We start from the raw sequence: 23,413 nt of genomic DNA, 5'->3' as shown, positions 1-23,413 counted from the left end.
GCCAAAAAGAATCCTAAGGAATTCTTTCGATATGTAGTCAGCAAAAGAAAGAATAATTATGGAAGGATGACATTGATCGGAGAAAATGGTATAAAGACAGCTGATGCAGATTGTGTGGTGGAGATACTTAATGAACAGTTCATAAAGAGCTTTCAATCTTCTGAATGTGACTTCATGGAGGGATTGAGAGCAGTTAATGATGGGGAAGAGACACTGATTGTAGGTGAGCAAGAGGTGTATGGGGAGTTGAGTACACTAGATGTTAATAAGGCTATGGGACTTGATAATATATCACCACGTATTCTGAAAGAATGTACCACGGAGTTGACACCTGCCTTGACATATTTTTTTAATGAGTCTTTCACTCGGTCAAGTTCCTAAGGAGTGGAAGGAGGGCAAGATTGTGCCACTTCATAAAGGAGGTGATCGAACTCAAGCATCAAATTATTGGCCTATCTGTGTGTCAGGTGTTGTGGTTAAGTTGTTGGAGAAGCTTGTGAGAACTAGGATCCAGAGTTGGGTTGACAATAATGGTATTATCTTTGATGGATAGCATGGATTTGCTAAAGAGAGGTCATGTTTTAGTAATCTACTTATTACAATAAAGTGACTGCTTCCTTGGACAGAGGAGAGGGATACACAGTAATATACTTCATCATCATCATCATCATCATCAAATTCCTGCCATGTACCCTCAAGGAGTGTACAGGATATGACAGTACTACATGAAAAAAATTACATCATTACTAACTTCCTATCTACAATTTTCCTCCAAATCAGTCTGTTACTTGTCAAGACTCCAACATTATCAGATCTTATATTTCTATCGTCTAAGGCACTTTGTACCGTATCAATCCACCTATATCTTGGTCTTCCTCTGGGTCGTTTTCCTGCCAACCTGGCAGAGAACACTTGTTTTGCTAATCTTTCCTCTCCCATTCTATTTAAGTGACCATACCATCTGAGATTAGCTCTGCTAACGCATTCCTGGATGCTGACAATGTCAAGTTCTTTCCTAATATCCTCATTTTTAATATGATATTGCCATTGATGCCATCTGTTCACGCCTCTAATCTTTCTCAGGACTCTCATATCTGCGGTCTCTAGTCTTTGGTCAAGTGTTTTACTTCTGACCCAGCTCTCAGATCCATAAGTTAAAATTGGTTTGAACACAGTCTTGTATACAGCTAATTTAGTGTTCCGACTAATTTCTTTCTTATTCCATATGAATTTATTCAATTGACTTCCCACGATACCAGCTTTGCTGATTCTGTTGTCTATTTCTATATTTAGTTTACCATCTTCAGTAAAAATTGTGCCTAAGTAGCTGAAATGTTTTACTTGTTCCACAGGTTCTCCATTCACAACACAGTTGACATTTTCAATGATTCTGCCTATTTTCATTGTCTTTGTCTTTTTATTGCTGACCTTCATACCATATCTATTACAACAGCTATTCAATTTAGTCAGAGAATCCTGCAGACTTGTAGCGGATTTATTTAGAAGTATAACATCATCCGCATAAAGCAAAGAGCTGACATTAACATCTCCAATTTTGATATCAGGTTTAATACCACATTCCTTCATAATGTGATCCATATAGATAATGAATAACAGAGGGGATAATGTACATCCTTGTCTCACACCAGATTTAACATTAAACCATCTTCCTGTACTTCCTTCAATTCTAACTGCTGACTTACAACTCAAATAAAGACTAAGTATTGCTTGATATAATGCCCCATTGACACCATATAACTGCAGCGTATTGAATAGCTTCTCTCTTGGCACCTTGTCATATGCCTTTTCCAAATCGACAAAACTTAAATACAGATCTTTGTTATATTCCCATGCTTTCTCGACTATTTGTCGTAAAGTGAAGATCTGATCCTGACAGCCTCTATTTGGCCTGAATCCAGCTTGTTCTTCACCAAGTTTTTCTTCCACAATTCTTCTCAACCGTTTCTCAAGTATACTTGCATAGATCTTGCCAGGAACACTCAGTAGGGAAATACCTCTGTAATTCTCACATTCAGTTTTATTTTCCTTTTTATATATGGGTACTATGAGAGCTCTACTCCAATCATCGGGAATTCGTCCCTCTGTCCAAGCTTTCTGAACTATGCAGTGCAGCCACTGTAAGACTCTTATACCACCATACTTCAGCATTTCTGGTCGAATATCATCTACTCCTGCTGCCTTTCCACATTTCAAGCCTTTGATGGGTTTTTCTACTTCAAGTATGGATATGTATTCCTGACTGCATGCCTGGTCAGTGTTTTTTATCACTGTGCTGTCATCACTGCTTGTTTCATTTAGCAGTTTTTCAAAGTAATTACTCCATACTTCAAGGATATCTTTTTCTCCTGTTTTCATTTCACCTTTATCATCTCTAATTCCTTTTACGGCACTCTTTCCTCCATTCCTAAGCTTCTTCAACAACCTCCAGAATATTTTGCCACCTTCTTGATATTTATTTTCTATATTCTTGCCAAAGTCCTCACATGACTTTTGTTTAGCTAGTTTTACACACTGTTTAGCTTTCTTACATTTGTCTCTGTATTCTGTAAGAGTAAAAGCTGACTTATTTGCCAGGAACTTTTGATATGCTTTCTTCTTTTCCTTCACTGCCTCTTTAACTTCCTGTGTCCACCAGGGAGTTCTGATTTTTCTATCCTTGCAAACAACCTCACCACATGCCTCTCTGGCAGAATCAATCAATGTTTCCTTCAGAGTTTGCCACTGAATCTCCAAGGTTTGATTCCTGTTCTCAAACTCTTTCATTTTCTTTTCAATAATCTTTCTGTATTTTAGTCTACAGTTCACATCTGAGAGCTGCTCAACTTTTATTCGCTTTAAAACTTTCTTACATGTTATTCTTTTCAATATGAAATTCAATTTTATCCTGCTCAAGACTAAATAGTGATCACTTCCAATTTCAAATCCTCTGTACACTCTGGTGTCCTGCACCAGGGAGAAAACATCACTATCAACAATAACATAGTCAATGAGACTTTTCTTATTCCTAGCCTCTTCTCTCCATGTGAATTTGTGCACATTTTTATGTTGGAACATGGTGTTAGTAATAACCAGTGCATGTCCTGAGCAGAAATCCAACAGATATTTGCCATTATTATTAGCTTTGCTCTTTTCTCCAAATTTTCCCAAAATATTTTTGTATGTCTCACAATCATTTCCTACTCTACTATTTAGATCCCCAACAAGGACCAACTTTTCCTTTTTCATTGTGTCAGTTGCTTTTTCTAAAGCCTCAAAAAATTCCTCCACTTCTACCTTAGTAGAACCTTCTGTGGGACCATAGGCACAAATAAGTCTCATTGTCCAGTTCCCCATTCTCATATTTGCCCACATTACTCTACTTGAGACTGACTGCCATTCAAGAAGATTAGCCTCGTATTTTGTGTTGAATACTATGGCTACTCCTTCTTTTCCTTGATTGTCATTGCCTGAATATAACATTTTGTATTTATTGCTCAGAAAGATCTCACCAGTTTTGGTCTTTTTTATTTCAGTCACCCCTATTATGTCGATCTGGTACTTATCTAATTCCTCAGTTAGCTCCATTTCTTTGCCATTCAGGCTTCTTACATTGATAGTACCGATCTTTAACTCTGGTGATGTTGAGTTGGGGTTTGTTTTCAGATTTGTTCCAGTAGCTGACTTTTCGCTGTTCGCCCTGGTTCCCTGGCGAAAACAACGGGGGCCTTGTTTAACCGGGCGACGCCCCAGCCGGCATGAAATTTTGTCATGTTGTACCATCATTTTTTATTTTGGTTTAACCAATAAGAATACAATTTGGTCGGCTAAATCCCAAATTGCCAGCCCATCCTCGTTCGTTCAGTATCAAAGTAGATACCCAACAGGGTGCACCACGAGAAGGTGAGGATTGGACATTAGGTCAGAAGCCCTGGTCGGTTCTCCTCATTCCTTTAAAGGCTATGTGGAGGTCTCCTCTCAGTTATACAGCTTTGACCCTTAAGCACCCCAGTAATATACTTGGATTTCGCAAAGGCTTTTGATAGAGTACCTCATGATAGGTTGACAGTCAAACTAGAACAGATGGGGTTGGATATTAGATTGGTGCATTGGATTGGAGACTGGCTATCTAATAGGTATCAACAAGTTGTGTATTGGGGGTGCGATATCCAGGAAAAGGAAATTCACTAGTGGAGTGCCTCAGTGGTCTGTTTTAGGGCCATTACTATTTAACTTGCATATTAATGATATTGGCAAAGATTTGGATGGAGATGTTCAGTTGTTTGCAAATGATGCAAAGTTGGGACGAACCATAAAGAGTAGTGAGGATGTTGTGGCCTTACAAGAAGACTTGAATAAATTGAGTGATTGGGCATGGAAATGGGGATGCGAGTTCAATGTTGCAAAATGTAAGGTTTTAAAATTTGGAAAACAAAGATGGGATGCAGAATTTATGCTTGGTGAGAATATATTGTTGGAGGTAGAGAAAATAAGAGATCTGGGGTGGGGTGATAGTGGATAAGGATCTAAAATTTAGGGGACACAGCAAAAATTGTGAAGACAACACAAAGGCTTCTGGGAATGATGCGGAGGACACTGACGTATAGAAGTAGGGAGATTCTTGTTCCATTGTATAAGGCTTTGATTAGACCACACATGGACTATTGTGCCCAGATTTGGTCACCAGGTTTTCAGAAGAATGAAGAGATGTTGGATAGGGTCCAAAGGAGACTGACTAAGGTAGTTTCTGACCTCTGGAATGTCGAGTATGAGGAAAGATTGAGAAGATGTAATTTGCAGAGTCTGGTGAACAGGAGGAAGAGGGGTGATATGATAGAGACCTACAAGTTGATAAGGGGCTGTTATAGCATCAATGCTGGAGACGTTTTACAGAGAATAGTGGGAGATCAGGGGAGAACCAGAGGTCATCCCTGGAAACTTTATAAAGAGGGTGAGTAGGGGAGTGAGAGGCAGGTTTTTTTCGTGCAGAGTTGTTAATGATTGGAATGCCTTGCCTGAGAATGTGGTGTCTGCAAAGAGTTAGAATGTGTTTAAAACACGTTATGATGAACTGTGTGTGTGATAAAAGGATCTCCCAGATGAGTCTTTGACTCCATGAGGTCTTGGAGTGGTAATAATAATAATATTGCTTTTCCTCATATACTGCTCTTGTGACTTTATTATAAAAGGCAAGCATATTGCTAAAACAAGAGCGCCCCTTCACAAATCCATGTTGATTCTCGCTGATAACATTGCCCTCATCTGCCCAATGCTGTATACTGTTCCTCACTAATTTCTCCAAGATCTTAACAAAACTGGCCTATAATTAGGCACTTCCAGTCTGCTACTAGCCTTATGTAATGGCACTATCTTAACTTCGTTCCATTCCCTGGGCACCTTTCCCATCGCCAGACTTTCATTGAAAAGCCAGGTCAAAGAGAAGCTGTCAGTTCTTTAGCACATTCTCTCAAAACTCGTGATAAAATTCCATCCAGTCCCACAGCTTTGCTGACATCCAGAGTACTCAGTATTTGGAACACACTCTCCTCCTGCACCTCTAAAACCTCAAACCTGCCCTATCCCTCTAGTATTAAAATTCACTCCTCCAGGATGAAATACTCCAATAAAGTGTTTATTGAACAATTTCACTATTTCCTCTGCATCAGTCACTCTATTCCCATTTTTATCCCACAATATCATTCTTCCACAATCATTTCTTCTCCTGCTGATGATGTAGCTAAAAAATTCCTTAGGATTTTCTTTGGATGTTAGGGCCAATCTCTTCTCATATTCCAGTTTCGCCATCCTTACCATACTAGTCACTCTCTTGGCCTGTGTCTTATATTCTTCATACATCTGCTCTTCACCTCTTCTTTGACCTGTCTCCTTATATCTCTTCCATAGCCTCTTTTTCACATGCAGTTCCTGTTTAATATTGTTTGTCATCCACTTTACACCAAATTGTGTCCTCTTCTTTACTGGTGGAATGCAGCTTACTATTGCTGCTAACAAATATTCCTTCACAATTTCCCAAGCACTAATGATACACAGAGACAAATGCAAGAAAGCTAAACACTGTTAAAAACTAGCTAAACAAAAAGTCATGGGAGGACTTTGATAAGAACATAGAAAATAAATATCAAGAAGGTGGCAAGATATTCTGGAGGTTGTTGAAAAAACTCAGAAATGGAGGAAAGAGAGCTGTAAAAAGAATTGGAGGATAAAGGTAAAATGGAAACTGGAGAAAAAGATATCCTTGAAGTATGGAGTGATTACTTTGAAAAATTGCTAAATAAAACAAGCAGTGTTAGTACAGTGATAATAAAAAACATTCAGCAGGCATTCAATCAGGAATACATATCCATACTTGAAGTAGAAAAAGACATCAAAGGCCTGAAATGTGGAAAGACAACACGACTAGATGATATGAATGTAGACTGCACAGTTTGCTGAATACAAGAAGAAGAGGTGATATAATCGAGACTTTTAAACTGTTTAGAGGCATTACAGGGTAAACATTGGGGAGTTCTTTCACTTGGTGGAACGGCGGGAAGGAGCAATTACAAAGGGCCATCCCTGGAAGTTACGAAAGGAAACTGTGAGCAAGAGGATGAGGAGTGATTTCTTTGCATGGAGGGTGGTTGAGCCATGTAATGCATTGCCTGAGAGAGTGGTTAGAGCAAGAACATGAGTTCAAGGAGTGGTATGATAGACTTTGTGTTTCCTGAGAACCTCCCACAATGAGTCTCTTGACTCCATGGAGGCCTTAATAATAATAATAATAATAATAAGAATAAACTTTGACCAGAAATAATCAAGTATGGAGATATAAAAGTCTTACAGTGGCTGCACTGCATAGTTCAGAACGCCTGGACAAAGGCATGAATTCCAGATGATTGGAGTAGAGCTCTCATAGTACCCATATATAAAAAGGGAAATAAAACTGGATGTTAGAATTACAGAGGTATTTCTCTACTGAGTGTTCCTGGTAAGATTTACACAAGTATACTTGAGAAATGGTTGAGAAGGATTGTGGAAGAAAAGCTTGGTGAAGAACAAGCTGGAATCAGGCCAAATAGAGGCTTTCAGGAACAGATCTTCACTTTACAAATAGTTGAGAAAGCAATATAAGTCAGCAATTAGAATTGAAGGAAGTACAGGAAGATTGTTTAATATTAAATCTGATGTCAGACAAGGATGTACATTATTCCCTCTGTTATTGATTATCTATATTGATCACATTATGAAGGAAAGTGGTATTAAACCTGATATCAAAATTGGATATGTTGATGTCAGCTCTTTTCTTTATGCAGACAATATTGTACTTCTAAATAAATCCACTACAAGTCTGCCAGATTCCCTGACTAAATTGAATAACTGCTGTAATAGATGTGGTATGAAGGTCAGCAATAACAAGACAAAGATAATGAAAATGCAGAAGCATTGAAAATATCAACTGCATTGTGAATGGAGAACCTATAGAACAAGTGAAACATTTCAGCTACTTAGGCACGATTTTTAGTGAAGATGGTAAATTATATATGGAAATAGACAACAGAATCAATAAAGCTGGTATGGTAGGTAGTCAACTCAATAAATTTATAGGAATAATATAGAAACTGTTCAAAACACTAAATTAGCTATATACAAGACAGTGTTCAAACCAATTTTAACTTATGTATCTGAGAGCTGGATCAGAAGTAAAACACTTGACCAAAGATTAGAGACCACAAATATGAGAGTCCTGAGAAAGATTAGAAGCATGAACAGATGAAATAATGGCAATATCTTATTAAAAATTGGATATTAGGAAAGAACTTGATATTTTCAGCATCCAGGAATGCATTTGCTGAGCTAATCTCATGTGGTATGGTCACTTAAACAGAATGGGCAAGGAAAGATTAGCAAAACAAATGTTGTCTGGCAGGTTGGCAGGAAAAAAGATGGAGAGGAAGACCAAGATATAGGTGGATTGATATGGTTAAAAGTGCATTAGGAGATAGAAATATAAGCTCTGATAATATTGGAATCTTGACAGGTGACAGACTGATTTGGAGGAAAATTGTAGATAGGAAGTTAGTAATGATGTAAATTTTTCATGTAGTGCTATCATATCCTGTACACTCCTTGAGGATATATGGCAAGAATATGATGATGATGATGTCCCTATGAATGCTATATCATCCTCCATCAACCAAGTTTCATTAATAATTATAGGCTATTTTGAAGTAATAGCCTATAAATTAACAAAGGCAGCTTTTCTAGTAAAAACACATACAGTACCAAACAAATTAATCTGAACACTCACATTTTAAAGAAAATAAGTACAAAAATTAAACTCCAACTTTACCTAATAATTTATGTGTGCTCCTCTGTTCCTGATAAGTTCAATCGTTCGCTTAAGCATGGACTCTACCAACATAGAACACATTTTTCTAATTTTTGCATCTTCAAATAATAATACTTTTATAATGGATTATATTAACTTATCCTTTGTATCACAATTTAATTTTCCAAATCTCTTTTTCACTATGGCCCACAAAGTTTCTGTGGGCCATAGTGTTAATTCAGTTCAGTATTAAGGAAAATGTGGGTGAAAAAGGAAAACTACACTTACTGAAGATCATTTACTAGTTAGGAAAAGCAAAATGAATCCAAGATTGCCTGCTGTAGACTTAAATAGAGAATTGGCAGCTAGTGGGATTAATGTTTCTGACATGACAGTCTGTCGAAGATTGTTGGAAGACTGCCAACAGACCATAATAAGAAACAACGGTTGTTTTAATTTGTCATTAATTACATATACCACTTCTTTAATTACCACTTCATTACGTACATATACCATTTGTCACCTGGGCACTGAAGCAATTGGATGTTGTGATTTTTTAGGAACTCTTTCACTTTTTTTTGATGTGTGGCATGGAGCGAGATCCTGTTGGAAGATGAGTTCTTTGTCTTTTTGGATCTGTAGGATCACTCTTTTCTCCAATATACTTTTTATCTATTTTTATCAATTGGTCACGTTTCATGACAAATGGTATATGTACGTAATGAAGTGGTAATGAAAGAAGTGGTATATGTAATTAATGACAAATTAAAACAACCGTTGTTTCTTATTTTGGTCTGTTGGCAGTCTTCCAACAATTTGCGACAGACTGTCATGTCAGAAACATTAATCCCACTAGCTGCCAATTCTCTATTTAAGTCTACAGCAGGCAATCTTGGATTCATTTTGCTTTTCCTAACTAGTAAACGATCTTGAGTAAGTGTAGTTTTCCTTTTTTCACCCACATTTTCCTTTTCTATCAGGAGAAAAGGTACCCGTCTCCTAAACCTCTTTAAAATTGCATTAACAATTACCCAAACCAACACCACACTTGTTGGCAATTTGTCTTTGAGTCATGGATGTGTGCTGAGAAAGAGTGCATATTTTTGAATACTTTCTTGGAAATGTATCCATTTTATAGTTAAATAAGATGAAAAACCACCACAAATGTCAGCTTGTTTACACTATTAAAACACATACCACACTATTAATAAACATTGTAGAGACAGTTAAAGCATGCAGGACTCAAACAAAATATTGAACTAAAACCAAAAAAATAATAAACGAAAACCAAAAACTTGACAAAAATTTGGCTTGTTCGGATTAATTTATTTGCTATTGTAGTTTGTAGTACTTAACATTCAAACAAAACCTCACACACACACACACACACACACACACACACACACACACACACACACACACACACACACACACACACACACACACACACACACACAGCTTGTTTTGGCTTTGCTACAGGTTTTAAAGATGCAGTGAGTGTCAAAGCATTAAGCAGAATATCTAATATATTATTATTACATAACACCTCCAGGGAGTCCAATTATTATTCACATCATTTTTATAGAGTCAGAAGACTCATTACTGGAGGTCTACACTTTCATTGAACCATTCCATACCTTAAACACATTCACATTTTCTGCACTCATCACACTTTCAGGCAACACATTTCACTCATCAACCGCTCTCCATGCAAAGAACCTGCTTCTCATCCCCTGCCTTGCTTACACCCTCTTTATACAGCTTCCACTGATGTCCTCTTGGTCTTTCCTTGCTTCCTCTACTCTATGAAAAATCCTCTCTACATTACTGCCAGCCTGGTTGGCCAAGTGGTTAGCTTATCTGCTCTCCAGCCAAAAGTCTACAGGTTCAAATCCCACTGTGGGCATGAATATTTGTGATTGTCTGTGGAAATACCAGTCGTGGTTGGCGGTAGATGGCATTGGTGTAGTTGCAGTCAGTTGGTGATGAATGGTGGAGACAGAGTTGTGGAGTAGGTGCCCTCCCTTGATGAGTCACTGGACTTCCTGGAGGTATCAAAATAATAATAATAATAAAATAATTATTAATCTGGTAAAATCTTCTCAACTTATGTCTTAGTTATAAATAATAGTTATACATCATGTATTCTATAATTAGTTCATTACATGATCTAAGGAGTTTATTTATTTATATGCTAATATATTTTTTAAGAATGTATTTTTAAAAATAAAAAAAATAAAAAAATTCTCTGCATTCATTTATTTTTATTTGTAGGTGGCAACAGACATCAGACTTTGGCTAATGGAAGAAGCTTGTCTCCTGAAATGTTTTTTAAAAGATATGATAAATATTTGTTGTCAGCGTGCAGAAAGGTAATCATTAGTATTTAATATTTATGTTAATTGCCTTGTATGTGTGTGCGTGCATTCGTGTGTGTGGTTGTGTGTAAATATACACGTACAATATATATATATGTGTGTGTGTGTGTGTATATATATACACATGAATATTTATGTAAAAAAATTAATTAAATAGCTTCTCCTAATAGATAAAGTATAAGTAAATGCAGAGCAAACAAGGAAATGGAAGCTTTAAAAATGAATAGCATTTAGACTGTAGATAATGTGGATATATTATTATTATTATTATTTTTTTATTATTATTATTACTATCATTATCAAACCTCCATAGAGTCAAAAAGTCATTGGGGTCTATCACACAAAAATCATCAAACTGTGCCTTAAGGTCATTCACCATTTCTACATTCATCACACAACCACTCTAGGCAGCCTGGTTGGCCAAGTGGCCAACCAGGCTGCCAAATTCTTTGCATGGAGAGCAAATACACTCTCCAACCTTCTTTTAGGTTGGAGAGTGTATTTATGCTCCATGTAATTCTTTGCATGGAGTGCAAATACACTCTCCAACCAACAGATTGTGGGTTTAAATACTGCCGTGGATATGGCTGTTTGCGATTGTTTTAAGTGAGAGATAAATTTCATTGTCTGGTGTGAGACTGCAGTCCCACTTATTGGAGGTCTGAAGTGGCTTAAAAATGTTCCATGTTTCATCTCTAGATCAGGATTTCCAGACTATGTAAAAAAATAAATGAAAAATACGAAAATTATATATTAAATTGATAAAAATAGAAAAAAATGTCCCTAGCCTACCCATAGTACAAAATGTACTATAGGTTTGTAAAAAAGTTTTGAGGGTGGGTGGGAGCAACATAAAAAAACAAAAAAACTTACACTCTTACAGTCTAAAAACTTGAAAAAAAAACTTACACTCTTGCTCACACCCTCCTTATACAGCTTCCAGGAATGGTCTCTTATTCTACTCTTGTCTTTTACCATTCTAAAATGTAAAATCTCCTTCAAATCAATCTGTTAACAATCCCTCACCAACTTATATGTTTCCGTCTTATCTCTCCCTCCTCCACCTATTCACAGGACTTTACATCCTGCTTCTGTTATGCTGAAAATCGTAGTTGAAATATATAAATTGAATTGGTGATGTGCTGTAAAAAGTTTTAACTGATTGAAAGATTTTTTTTTTCAAGTCTATTCTATTCTTGCCTTTCTCCATTCCAAAATGTAAAATCTCTTCTACATTAATCTGATAACAACCCCTCATCAACCTATATCTCTACATTATATCTCTTTTCTCCTATTATTCAAGGCTGTCCCTTAGATATATTGCTTTTTTTTTTTTTGAGAGAGACAGTCTTCATTTTTTAGCAAGATAGAGACTTCTAGCTTAATGATGTCTGCTTTAACTTGCAGTAATCTTGTTCTGTAAACTTGAACCTGAATCATTGCGATATCTATGGAGATTTGAATATGGAAATACATCCTTTCATATTTTTAATTTTCTCTTACTTACTTGTTTATCTTTTCATCTGCAGCTCCTGGTTGTTTTCTCCAGTCATTAGCTTTATTCCAAATCCCTTTATTTTTTTCATTTGTGGTATGTAGTTTGATATTCCTGCTAACAAATATTTAACTAGCTCCCATGCACCACTGACCTCTCTTCCATCAAATTCTTCTATCCATTGTATGAAGCTAGTTTCTGGATCTATTATAATCACTTGCCTTATAAATCCAGATAAATTCTTTCCTCCTTTACACTTTTGCATGCCAGTTCATCCTCTAAATTAGGAATACATGGTCACTCATTATCACTGTTAAAAAAGTTTTTTCACTTGGTTATACTATAAATTAAAGATGCCAAGAAATTATATTCTTGGCATGCAAGAATCAGTGGGAACCAAACCCAAAAGTGATACCAAGTGGTATCACTTTTGGGTCTGGGAAGGGCTACTACCCAGAGCAGTTTTGACCTTTTTTGACTTTAACATGTTCACTGCCACGCTACTTCGGCATAGTCTGTTCCCGTACGCCGAGCAATTTCACTTCTTCAAGGTCAGTACGGTAATCTCGTTGCCGGCGGTAAGCGTCATACGAGTATACTCGTATGACGCTTACCGCCTTGTGGCTTGTGCAGAGCACATACCATCCATGAGTATACACAGTTTTGCTGCGAGCTCCACAAGCCAAGCATTTTCAATTCTTCAAGGTCAGTATGGTAATCTCATTGCTGGCGGTAAGCGTCATACGAGTATACTCGTAGCTGGCTTGTGTAGCTCATATGCGAACTACAAATATACTCGTAGTTTGCAGCGAATGTGTTAAACTGATTCAATGTGTCTACACCCACAACACACTCAGGCAATGCATCCCACTCACCAACCACTCTCCATGCAAAGAACCTACTCCTTACTCCTCTGCTCACACCCTCCTTATACAGTTTCCAGCGATGACCTCTTGTCCTAGCCCCCTCTCCCACTCTATGAAAAATCTCCTCCATGTAGACGTGATAACAACCCCTGACTAGCTTATATGTCTCAATCATATCCCCCCCCTCCCGTCTCTTCGTCCTATTCACGAGGCTCTGCAACTTACATTCTCTCAATCTGTCCTCATACTCCACATTCCAAAGACCATCTTTGTGAATCTTCTCTGGACCTCTTCCCTTTTCAACATATCCTCATCACCACAAAAATTCGGCAACCAAATCTGTGCACAATAATCTCCATATGAGGCCTGAGTAAGGCTTTATGCAATGGTATCATAACCTCTCTATTTCTGCATATCTCTATTTCTGCTTTATTAGCCCATCCACAGTACTAATACTGACATACTATAGCTCACAGCTTTTCACAAATGGCATTTATATTTAAACAACAACAACAAAAAAGATTAATTGCTTATATGGTTAAAACTAGGTTACTCGTATCCATGAGTTATGACATAAATAATGAATATTTTAGTATTTTTTTTTTTATATCTATCGTTATTGTCTCACAGGATTTCATTTCTTTTAAATAGTGAAATAGACATTTTAATGCCAGGATATACCCATTTACAAAGAGCTCAACCTGTACGCTGGAGTCATTTGTTATTAAGGTAAATGAGATTTTTAGCTTTCATTATTAAAACTTTTTTTTCCATGAATTTTATTTCACTCAACCACTGACATAATAATACAAAACCAGTGTAAGTTGACAAAAAAAAAATACACTCTAAGACTGAGAGAACTTGCATTTCTCTCAACCTCAGATCGTATTTTTCAACTATGTAATAAAATTCAAGATTATTGTTATATTGTTTACATATTTTATGGAAAATAAATGGAAATTATTTTTCAAAAACAGAAGATTTTTTCTTAAACATTCTGAAGAAGTAATCCATTTGTTACTAAAGTTGTTTAATCAAATGTGCATATGTTTGTGTGTTTTAGCCAAACACACATGCACACAAATCCATAAACATACATAATGTACTGAACAAGAAATATTTTAAAATAACATCAGTCTCTTCTATAAGTACATAATTGTTGTCACTTTTGTTAGTCTTTACTGTTTTGTATACTAGTTTCTGTGTTCATTCCTGAAGTAATCCTGTGCAATTAGAATGAAATGTTGTATTCATGAATGCGTGAAACCTGAAAAGTCTGGTCTGGCACAACATAGTATTCACACTAATAAAGTATCCGGTGGGATGAAGCTCATCTTCTCTATAGAACCAGTTTTAAATACAAATGCCTTTTCAAAGAAAGTTGCAAAGCCTTTTTACATCAGGCACACCTGAATTGGAACGATTAACTCTCTCTCCCAAAAGTTTAGGAGATTCTCATTTTATGTAAATATCAAAAATAGTTTAATATTATTTATTAATATATTAATTTCTAGCATGTGGCAACCATATTTAATTGGTAAACTGACTGTTGTATGTACTTTGTATTCCCATTTCTTTGATTTGCTTGTTTCTATGCACTGATGATGTACTGTTATTTTCAATATGAAATATCTGTACTTTCATTTCATTAAAGATAATTACTGTGGTATTGTGTAATTTGTTGTTTATAGCTATAAATTAACTTGCAAATGTTTTGCTGATATTTGAAGGCATTCTAGATGCCATAGTATTGTTGAGCATATTCACATGGGATGGGATTCATGTATGCCAAAGCTCATGTGTGACAATTTTTGTTGATTCCACAATTCTTCCTCCAGCTCATTGTAGCATCTAAAAATGTTTTCTGATTTGTTCCAGATCACTGGATGAGTGACAGCATCTTCATCATTAGAGCGAGCAGAATTAAAAATGTGATTAGATAGTGCACTGGCTCTATTTCTGCCATATGTGATGGCTGTCACATGTTCTTCCATATGTAACTCAATGGATTTTTTTCATCTGACCAAAATAGGGCAAGTTGCAGTTGCACCAAAGGTAATAAACTCCTGGATATTTTAGGCTGACATGTTTTGGTTTAGGTATACCAAGAAAGGAACAGAGTTTGGCTAGAGGAATTAAAGAAATGCCAATTTTTAATTTCTGTATAATTTTAGCTAACTTTGAAAGACAGCTGATATATGGTTGAGAAATAAAGTCTTACATCAGTACTATCTTCAGTACAGTGAGCAAGTGGATTAAATAGTAGCTTACGAACAGTCTGTTTAGGATAACCTTTTTTCTGAAAAGTTGTAAGAGAAACTGTAGTTCTTTGGTAATCTTTTGTTCATTGAGGAGGGCATGAACACATTTACTTAATGTAGAAATGATGCCAAACTTTTGGGGCAGAAAGTGATGAGATTGAGATGAGATCTATATACATAGCATCAGTTTTTCTGACACAAAAGTGAGTTTGATATCCAGGAATGGGAGAGAACTGTTAACTTCCAATTCCAAGGAAATATGTATTCTTATTCTTGGGTGTTATTTGTTGAGATTGTTCAGGAACTCCTTTAAAGAATCTTGTTCATGGCTCCAAATTAAGAAAACATCAACAATATACCTTTTCCATAACCTTAGTTTTAATGGGAAGGAATTAATTGCTTTTCTTCAAAGTTTCTAAATAATTGTACGAAAGGTTGATGCTCTTGAACTGACATCCATTACCTTTTGCCCATTTTGCCAGCTTATTTAAATCATTTCCTGCAATAATTCCTACAAACTCTCAACATTAGCCTTGATTTTTTATTGCGCTACCCAGCTTTGCATCATCAGCAAACAACTGGATATCTCCCTTTAAGCCATTTCCTATATCATTTATGTACAAATTAAACAACAATGGCCCAAGCACAGAGCCCTGAGGCACACCACTGGTCACCTGCCTCATCCTGAACTCTGCTCCTCCATACACCACCTTCTGGTATCTCTCCATATCACCAGTTTAGTATCCATCCCCATCTGCTCCAATTTGCACAACAGTATTCCATGAGATATCCTGTCAAAAGCCTTAGTAAAATCCAGAAGTACAACTGTGTAGCCATTTTCTTTGTCCAACTCACATGTCATTGTATTATACAAAGTTAATAAATTGCTAAGGCAGGATCGACCAAAAACAAAAACCATGTTGGCCCCTGTAGAGTATCATATCCTGATCCACCCATTCTTGAATTTTGTCTTTAACCAACTTTTCCAATACTTTTACCACCACTCCAGAGATGATGATTGGCCTGTAATTAACTACTGCAGTTTTAGAGCCACCTTTATGCAAAGGAACTACTTTGCCTTTCTTCCACTCCCTAGAGACCATACCAGAGTTCAAACTTAAGTTAAATAACCAAGTATTGACAATTCCTTTGCACATTCACGCAACACCGAGGCTGATATTCCATCTAAACCTACAGCAATATGGAATATCAGCCCAGTTTTGCATTTAAATTTTGCACTATACTAAGTACCTCTGATTTCTTAACGTCAAGTCTCACGTTGATTATTGCTACAGGTACAGAGATATCCTCACTTGGGTGATAGACTTTTGAAAAGTGATCACTCAGTAACTCTACTATTACATTTGAATTTGTCACCCCAATACCATCAGCACCCAGTAAAGTTATCCTTCCAAAGTCATTCTTCCTTTTACTTGCCACATAGCTGAAGAACTCTTTGGGATTACTCTTGATCTCCTTGGCTAAGGTCTTCTCATAATCTGATTTAGCTTTTCTTACTATGCTGGTAACCTTCCTAGTTTTAGCCTTGCTTGTGGATGTACTGATCACCTTTCTCCTTGTAAATTCTCCATAACATTTTATTTTTTTGCAGATCAGGCTTGATATTACTGCTCATCCATCTAACGCCTGCCTTGTTTGACTTCCTGACCATGGGGACACAATCTGATATTGCTTTCCTCAGATACCCGCTGATTTTATCCCATGCACTGCTGACATCTTTCCCTTGCAATATGTTCTGCCATGGGATGGTTGCAAGCTCACTCCAAAGCTTTTTATAATTTTAATTGTAATTATATAATTATAAAAATATATAATTTTAATTATAATTTCATGTTATAATTAGGTGAAAAAGAAATGGCTTGAGTTCAGCATGGGGAAGCCACATCAAACAAGTTGTATCGGTGGAACTGGCTATAGATCCAGGAATGAGCTGCCATGTTTGTCTACAAACATGGCAGCTGTGTAGAAGTGTAAGAAACAAGACAAATGAAATGGTTACATTAATTGAGTCTGTTCACCCAAGAATTGTTGGAATAAGTGAGACATGGTTGGAAGAGGATGACATTCTGACAATAATAGAGATGTGTTTCATGAAGGGTATGATGTGTTTCATGAAGATAGAAAGGGTAAAAAGGGAGGGGGAGTGCTATTGATGATAGAGAAAGAGTTATGTCCATACAAGGTAGAGATGCAAGAGGGAAATAGGGCCAGTGGTTTTGAGGCAGTATGGTGTGAGATACACGTGAATAGAATGAAATGCTTATTAGGATGTTGTTAATAGACCTGGTAATGTGGATGATAGTGACCATGAAATGTATAATCAAATTAACCAAGCAAATAAGAAAAGAGTGATCATTATGAGCGATTTTAATTAGGGGAATATAGACTGGGATGATGAGATAGCAACTAGAAGTAAAGAAAATGAGTTTCTTGAGTTTTTGAGAGACAGTTACTACAGGCAGTTATGTGCAACACAGGACAGACAAAGATTGAGGGTCTTGGATTTGATAATCTCATCAGAGAATGTAATTATAAATTATATGCAGCACTGGTTGGCTGAGTGGTTAGCATATCCACTCACCAGCCAGCAGGCTACAGCTTCGAATCCTGCCATGGGTATGTGATTGTCTGTGAAAGGAGATGATGGGCACTAGATGGTGTTGGTGTAAGATGATGCAGTTCGCTGTAGTTAGTGGACTGAGTGATGGAGATAGAGATAAAGTTGTGTAATGGGGGTCAATATCCCGGAAGAGGAACGTCACTAGTGGTGTGCCTCAGGGGTCTGTTTTAGGGCCATTGCAGTTTAATCTGTATGGTAATAATATTGGCAAACATTTGGTTGGGGGATATTCAGTTATTTGCAGATGATACAAAATTGGGACGAACTATGAAGAGTAGAGATTTTGTGGCCATACAAGAAGACTTGAATAGATTCAGGGCATGGGAGTGGGGATGACAGTTCAATGTTGCAAAATGTAGGGTTTTAAAATTTGGGAAACAAAGATGGGATGGAGTGCTTAAGGATCAAAGCTATATAACTGAGAGGAGACCTCCAAATAGCCTTTAAAGGAATGAAGAGAACAGACCAGGGGTTTTGACCTAATGTCCAATCCTCACCTTCTCGTGGTGCACCCTGTTGGGTATCTACCTGGATACTGAACGAACAAGGATGGGCTGGCAATTTGGGATTTAGCCGACCAAATTGTATTTTTATTGGTTAAACCAAAATACAAAATGATGGTACAACTTGACAAAATTTCGTGCTGGCTGGGGCATTGCACGGTTAAACAAGGCCCCCGTTATTTTGCCAGGCAAACAGCAAAAAGTCAGCTACTGGAACACAAATCTGAAAACAAACCCCCAACTTAACATCACCAGAGTTAAGATCTGTACTATCAACATAAGAAGCCTGAATGGCAAAGAAATGGAGCTACCTGAGGAATTAGATAAGTAACAGATCGACATAATAGGGGTGACTGAAACAAAAAACACAAAAACTGGTGAGATCTTTCTGAGCAATAAATACAAAATGTTATATTCAGGCAATGACAATCAAGGAAAAGAAGGAGTAGCCATAATATTCAACACTAAATACGAGGCTAATCTTCTTCAAGGGCAGGCAGTCTCAAGTAGAGTGAAGTGGGCAATGGGGAACTGGACAACAAGACTTATTTGTGCCTATGGTCCCCCAGAAGGTTCTACTAAGGTAGAAGTGGAGGAAGTTTTTTCAGGCTTTAGAGAAAGCAACCGACACAGTGAAAAAGGAAAAGTTGGTCCTTGTTGGAGATTTAAATAGCAGAGTAGGAAATGATTGTCAGACATACAAAATTATTTTGGGAAAATTTAGAGAAAAGAGCAAAGCTAATAATAATAGCAAATACTTGGATTTCTGCTCAGCACACGGACTAGTTATTACTAACACCATGTTCCAACATAAAAATGTGCAAAAATTCACATGGAGTGAAGAGGCAAGGAATAAGAAAAGTCTCATTGACTATGTTATTGTTGATAGTGATGTTTTCTCCCTGGTGCAGGACACTAGTGTACAGAGGATTAAAAATTAGAAGTGATCACTATTTAGTCTTGAGCAGGATAAAATCGAATTTCATATTGAAAAGAATAACATGTAAGAAAGTTTTAAAGTGAATAAAAGTTGAGCATCTCTCAGATGTGAACTGTAGACTAAAATACACAAAGATTATTGAAGAAAAAATGAAAGAGTTTGAGAACAGGAACCAAACCTTGGGGATTCAGTGGCAAGTTTTGAAGAAAACACTGATTGATTCAGCCAGAGAGGCATGTGGTGGGGTTGTCTGCAAGGATAGAAAAATCAGAACTCCATGGTGGACACAGGAAGTTAAAGAAGCAGTGAAGGAAAAGAAGAAAGCATATCAAAAGTTCCTGGCAAATAAGTCTGCTTGTGCTCTTAGAGAATACAGAGACAAATGTTAGAAAGCTAAACACTGTGTAAAACTGACTAAACGAAAGTCATGGGAGGACTTTGGCTAGAACATAGAAAATAAATATCAAGAATGTGGCAAAATATTTTGGAGGTTGTTGAAGAAGCTTAGAAATGGAGGAAAGAGTGCTGTAAAAGGACTTAGAGATGATAAAGGTGTCATGAAAATGGGAGAAAAAGATATGCTTGAAGTATGGAGTAATTACTTCGAAAAATTGCTAAATGAAACAAGCAGTGATAGCACAGTGCTAAAAAAACCCTCAACTTGCATACAATCAGGAATACATATCCATACTTGAAGTAGAAAAAGCTATCAAAGGCTTGAAATGTGGAAAGGCAGTAGGAGTAGATGATATTCGACCAGAAATGCTGAAGTACGGTGGTATAAAAGTCTTACAGTGGCTGCACTGCATAGTTCAGAAGTCCTGGACAGAGGGACGAATTCCTGATAATTGGAGTAGAGCTCTCATAGTACCCATATATAAAAAGGGAAATAAAACTGAATGTGAGTATTACAGGTGTATTTCCCTATTGAGTGTGCCTAGTAAGATTTATGCAAGCATACTTGAGAAACGGTTGAGAACAATTGTGGAAGAACAAGCTGGTTTCAGGCCAAATAGAGGCTGTCAAGATTAGATCTTCACTTTACGACAAATAATTGAAAAATCATGGGAATATAACAAAGATTTGTATTTAAGTTTTGTCGATTAAAAAGGCACATGACAAGGTGCCAAGGGTGAAGCTATTCAGTACGCTACAGTTATATGGTGTCAATGGAGCATTATATCAAGCAATACTTAGTCTTTATTTGAGTTGTAAGTCAGCAGTTAGAATTGAAGGAAGTACAGGAAGATGGTTTAATGTTGAATCTGGTGTGAGACAAGGACGTACATTATCCCCTCTGTTATTCATTATCTATATGGATCACATTATGAAGTAAAGTGGTATTAAACCTGATATCAAAATTGGATATGTTGATGTCAGATGTTTGCTTTATGCATACAATATTGTACTTCTAAATAAATCCACTACAAGTCTGCAAGATTCTCTGATTAAATTGAATAACTGTTTTAATAGATATGGTATGAATGTGAGCAATAAAAAGACAAAGACAGTGAAAATAGGCAGAATCGTTGAAAATATCAACTGTGTTGTCATTGGAGAACCTGTGGAACAAGTAAAACATTTCAGCTACTTAGGCATGATTTTTAGTGAAGTGTGGTAAATTAAATAGGGAAATAGACAAAAGAATCAACAAAGCTGGTATGGTAGGAAGTCAATTGAATAAATTCATATGGAATAAGAGAGAAATTAGTCAAAACACTCAATTAGTGGTATACAAGACAGTGTTCAAACCAGTTTTAACTTATGGATCTGATAACTGGGTCAGAAGTAAAACAGTTGACCAAAGACTAGAGACCGCAGATATGAGAGTCCTGAGAAAGATTAGAGGCGTGAACAGATGGCATCAATGGCAATATCATATTAAAAACTAGGATATTATTATTATTATTGTTCCGGGCAACTCCAAGGAGTCGACAGACTCATCGAGGGAGGCCCTAACATCATGTCAAGAACAACTATTCGACATTCACACACTATCTATCATACCTTGCCTTGAACTCATTTATGGTCGTGGCACCCACAACAGACTCTGGTAGCTTATTCCACTCATTCACTACTCTCCAAGTAAAATACCTAGCTCTAAGACTCTTGTCAACCATGCTCTTGCCCAGCTTCCATTCATGGCCCCTAGTCCTCCCACCACCAGTCATATTTTCAAAAATATCTTCTGGATCAATCTTATAGAAACCCTTCAGTAATTTGAATGTCTCAATCATATCACCCCTCCTTCGCCTATCGACCAATTTCTGCAACCCACAAATCTTCAACCTATTCTCATAAGGTTCGTTCCACAGACCTGCTATCATCTTGGTCACTCGGCTCTGGATCCTCTCCACTTCCTCCCCATCATGAAGAAACCCTGGTGCCCATAACTGGGCACAGTAGTCCAGATGGAGTCTTATCTAGGCTCAATACAGAGGAACAACAACTTGTTTGTCTCTGCATGTTAAAGTATTTTTCAGAAGCCAAGTGATTTGGTGAGCTGTTTTAGTCACTTTTGCAGTGTGCCCCCTAAACTACAATTCCCTATCCACCAACACTCCCAAATCCCTGGCCTCATCAATCTCCTGGAGTACGGTTCCACCAATGCGATATACTGCTGCTATTCTTTTCACCCCAAAGTGCATAACCTTACTTTGGCACATTAAATTGACATCCATTTTTTCCTAGCCCAGTCCTCCAAACTATCCAAATCATCCTGTAAAATTTTGACATCCTGTGCACTCATAATTGCTCTACCCAACTTTGCATCAACAGCAAACAAGTGAACACTTCCTCTCAAATCGTTTCCTATATCATTGATGAACAAATTGAAAAGCAGTGGTCCAAGAACAGAGCCCTGTGGCACTCCACTAGTCACAAGCCGTCTTTTAGACTACACTCCTGAATAAACCACTCTCTGGTATCTCTCCTTCAACCGCCCTCCTATCCATCTCACAACCCTATATCTATCCCCATCTGCTCCAGTTTACTGATTAGGGTTCTATGTGGTATCCTATCAAAAGCCTTGGCAAGGTCCAGTAGTATTACTGTAAACCCATTACCCCTATCCAGTTCAGCCGTCACTGTGTTATAAAACGTGAGCAAGTTACTGAGGCATGATCTACCCTTCACTAAACCATGTTGTCCCCCATACAATATCCCATTTTCATCTATCCAATCCTGTATTCTTTTCTTCACTAATTTCTCTAAGACCTTCACAATGATTCCTGATATGCTAATCGGTCGGTAATTTACAACAGCAGTCTTGGAACCACATTTCCCCTATTAGGAAATAACTTAACATTGTCAGCATCCAGGAATGCGTTAGCAGAGCTAACCTCAGGTGGTATGGTCACTTAAAACAGAATGGGCGAGGTAAGATTAGCAAAACAAGTGTTCTCTGCCGGGTTGGCAGGAAAATGACCCAGAGGAAGACCAAGATATAGGTGGATTGATACAGTACAAAGTGCCTTAGACGATAGAAATATAAGATCTGATAATGATTTAGAGGAAAATTGTAGATAGGAAGTTAGTAATGACGTAAATTTTTCATGTAGTACTGTCATATCCTGTACACCCTTTTAGGGTACATGGCAGGAATTTGATGATGATGAGATGGGGATGTAGAATTTATGCTTGGTGGCAGTGTATTGTTGGAATGGAGGAAATAAGAGAACTTGGGAGTATGGGCTAATAGTAAATTACTAATTAATGTGACTAATTGTAAGGTGATGCACTTTGGGAGGATGGGATTGCATGCTGTGTGCTATATTAATGGAAATGAACTGCAAGAAGTTGACGAGGCAAAGGATTTGGGGATTATTGTAGATTGAGAACTTAAGTTTAGGTTATATTGCAAAGATTGCCAAAACAGCATATCAAATTACATGATTGTTGAACAACACACTGACAAGCAGGGATAAGAAAGTTATTGTTCCACTTTATAAGGCATTAATAAGGCCACATCTGGACTATTGCACACAGATCTAGTCACCCAGTT

At 37.1% G+C, this 23,413-nt stretch overlaps 1 protein-coding gene across 2 annotated transcripts in view; it reads left to right on the top strand.

Annotated features, from left to right (window-relative positions):
• Argl (Argininosuccinate lyase) overlaps positions 1-23,413 on the top strand; it is a 350,034-nt gene that overhangs the window by 96,267 nt on the left and 230,354 nt on the right. For both annotated transcript variants that reach the window (XM_090392053.1, XM_090392054.1), the window contains exons 6-7: positions 10,601-10,698; positions 13,717-13,794. In XM_090392053.1, the coding sequence (XP_090248179.1) occupies positions 10,601-10,698; positions 13,717-13,794 (176 nt within the window). The remainder of the gene's footprint in view (positions 1-10,600; positions 10,699-13,716; positions 13,795-23,413) is intronic.

Source organism: Typopeltis vanoorti, chromosome 4, assembly GCF_054136105.1.
Source record: "Typopeltis vanoorti isolate ZY-2024b chromosome 4, IOZ_Tvanoo_1.0, whole genome shotgun sequence".
NCBI lineage: Eukaryota > Metazoa > Arthropoda > Arachnida > Uropygi > Thelyphonidae > Typopeltis > Typopeltis vanoorti.
This window is presented reverse-complemented; position numbering and strand designations above follow the sequence as displayed.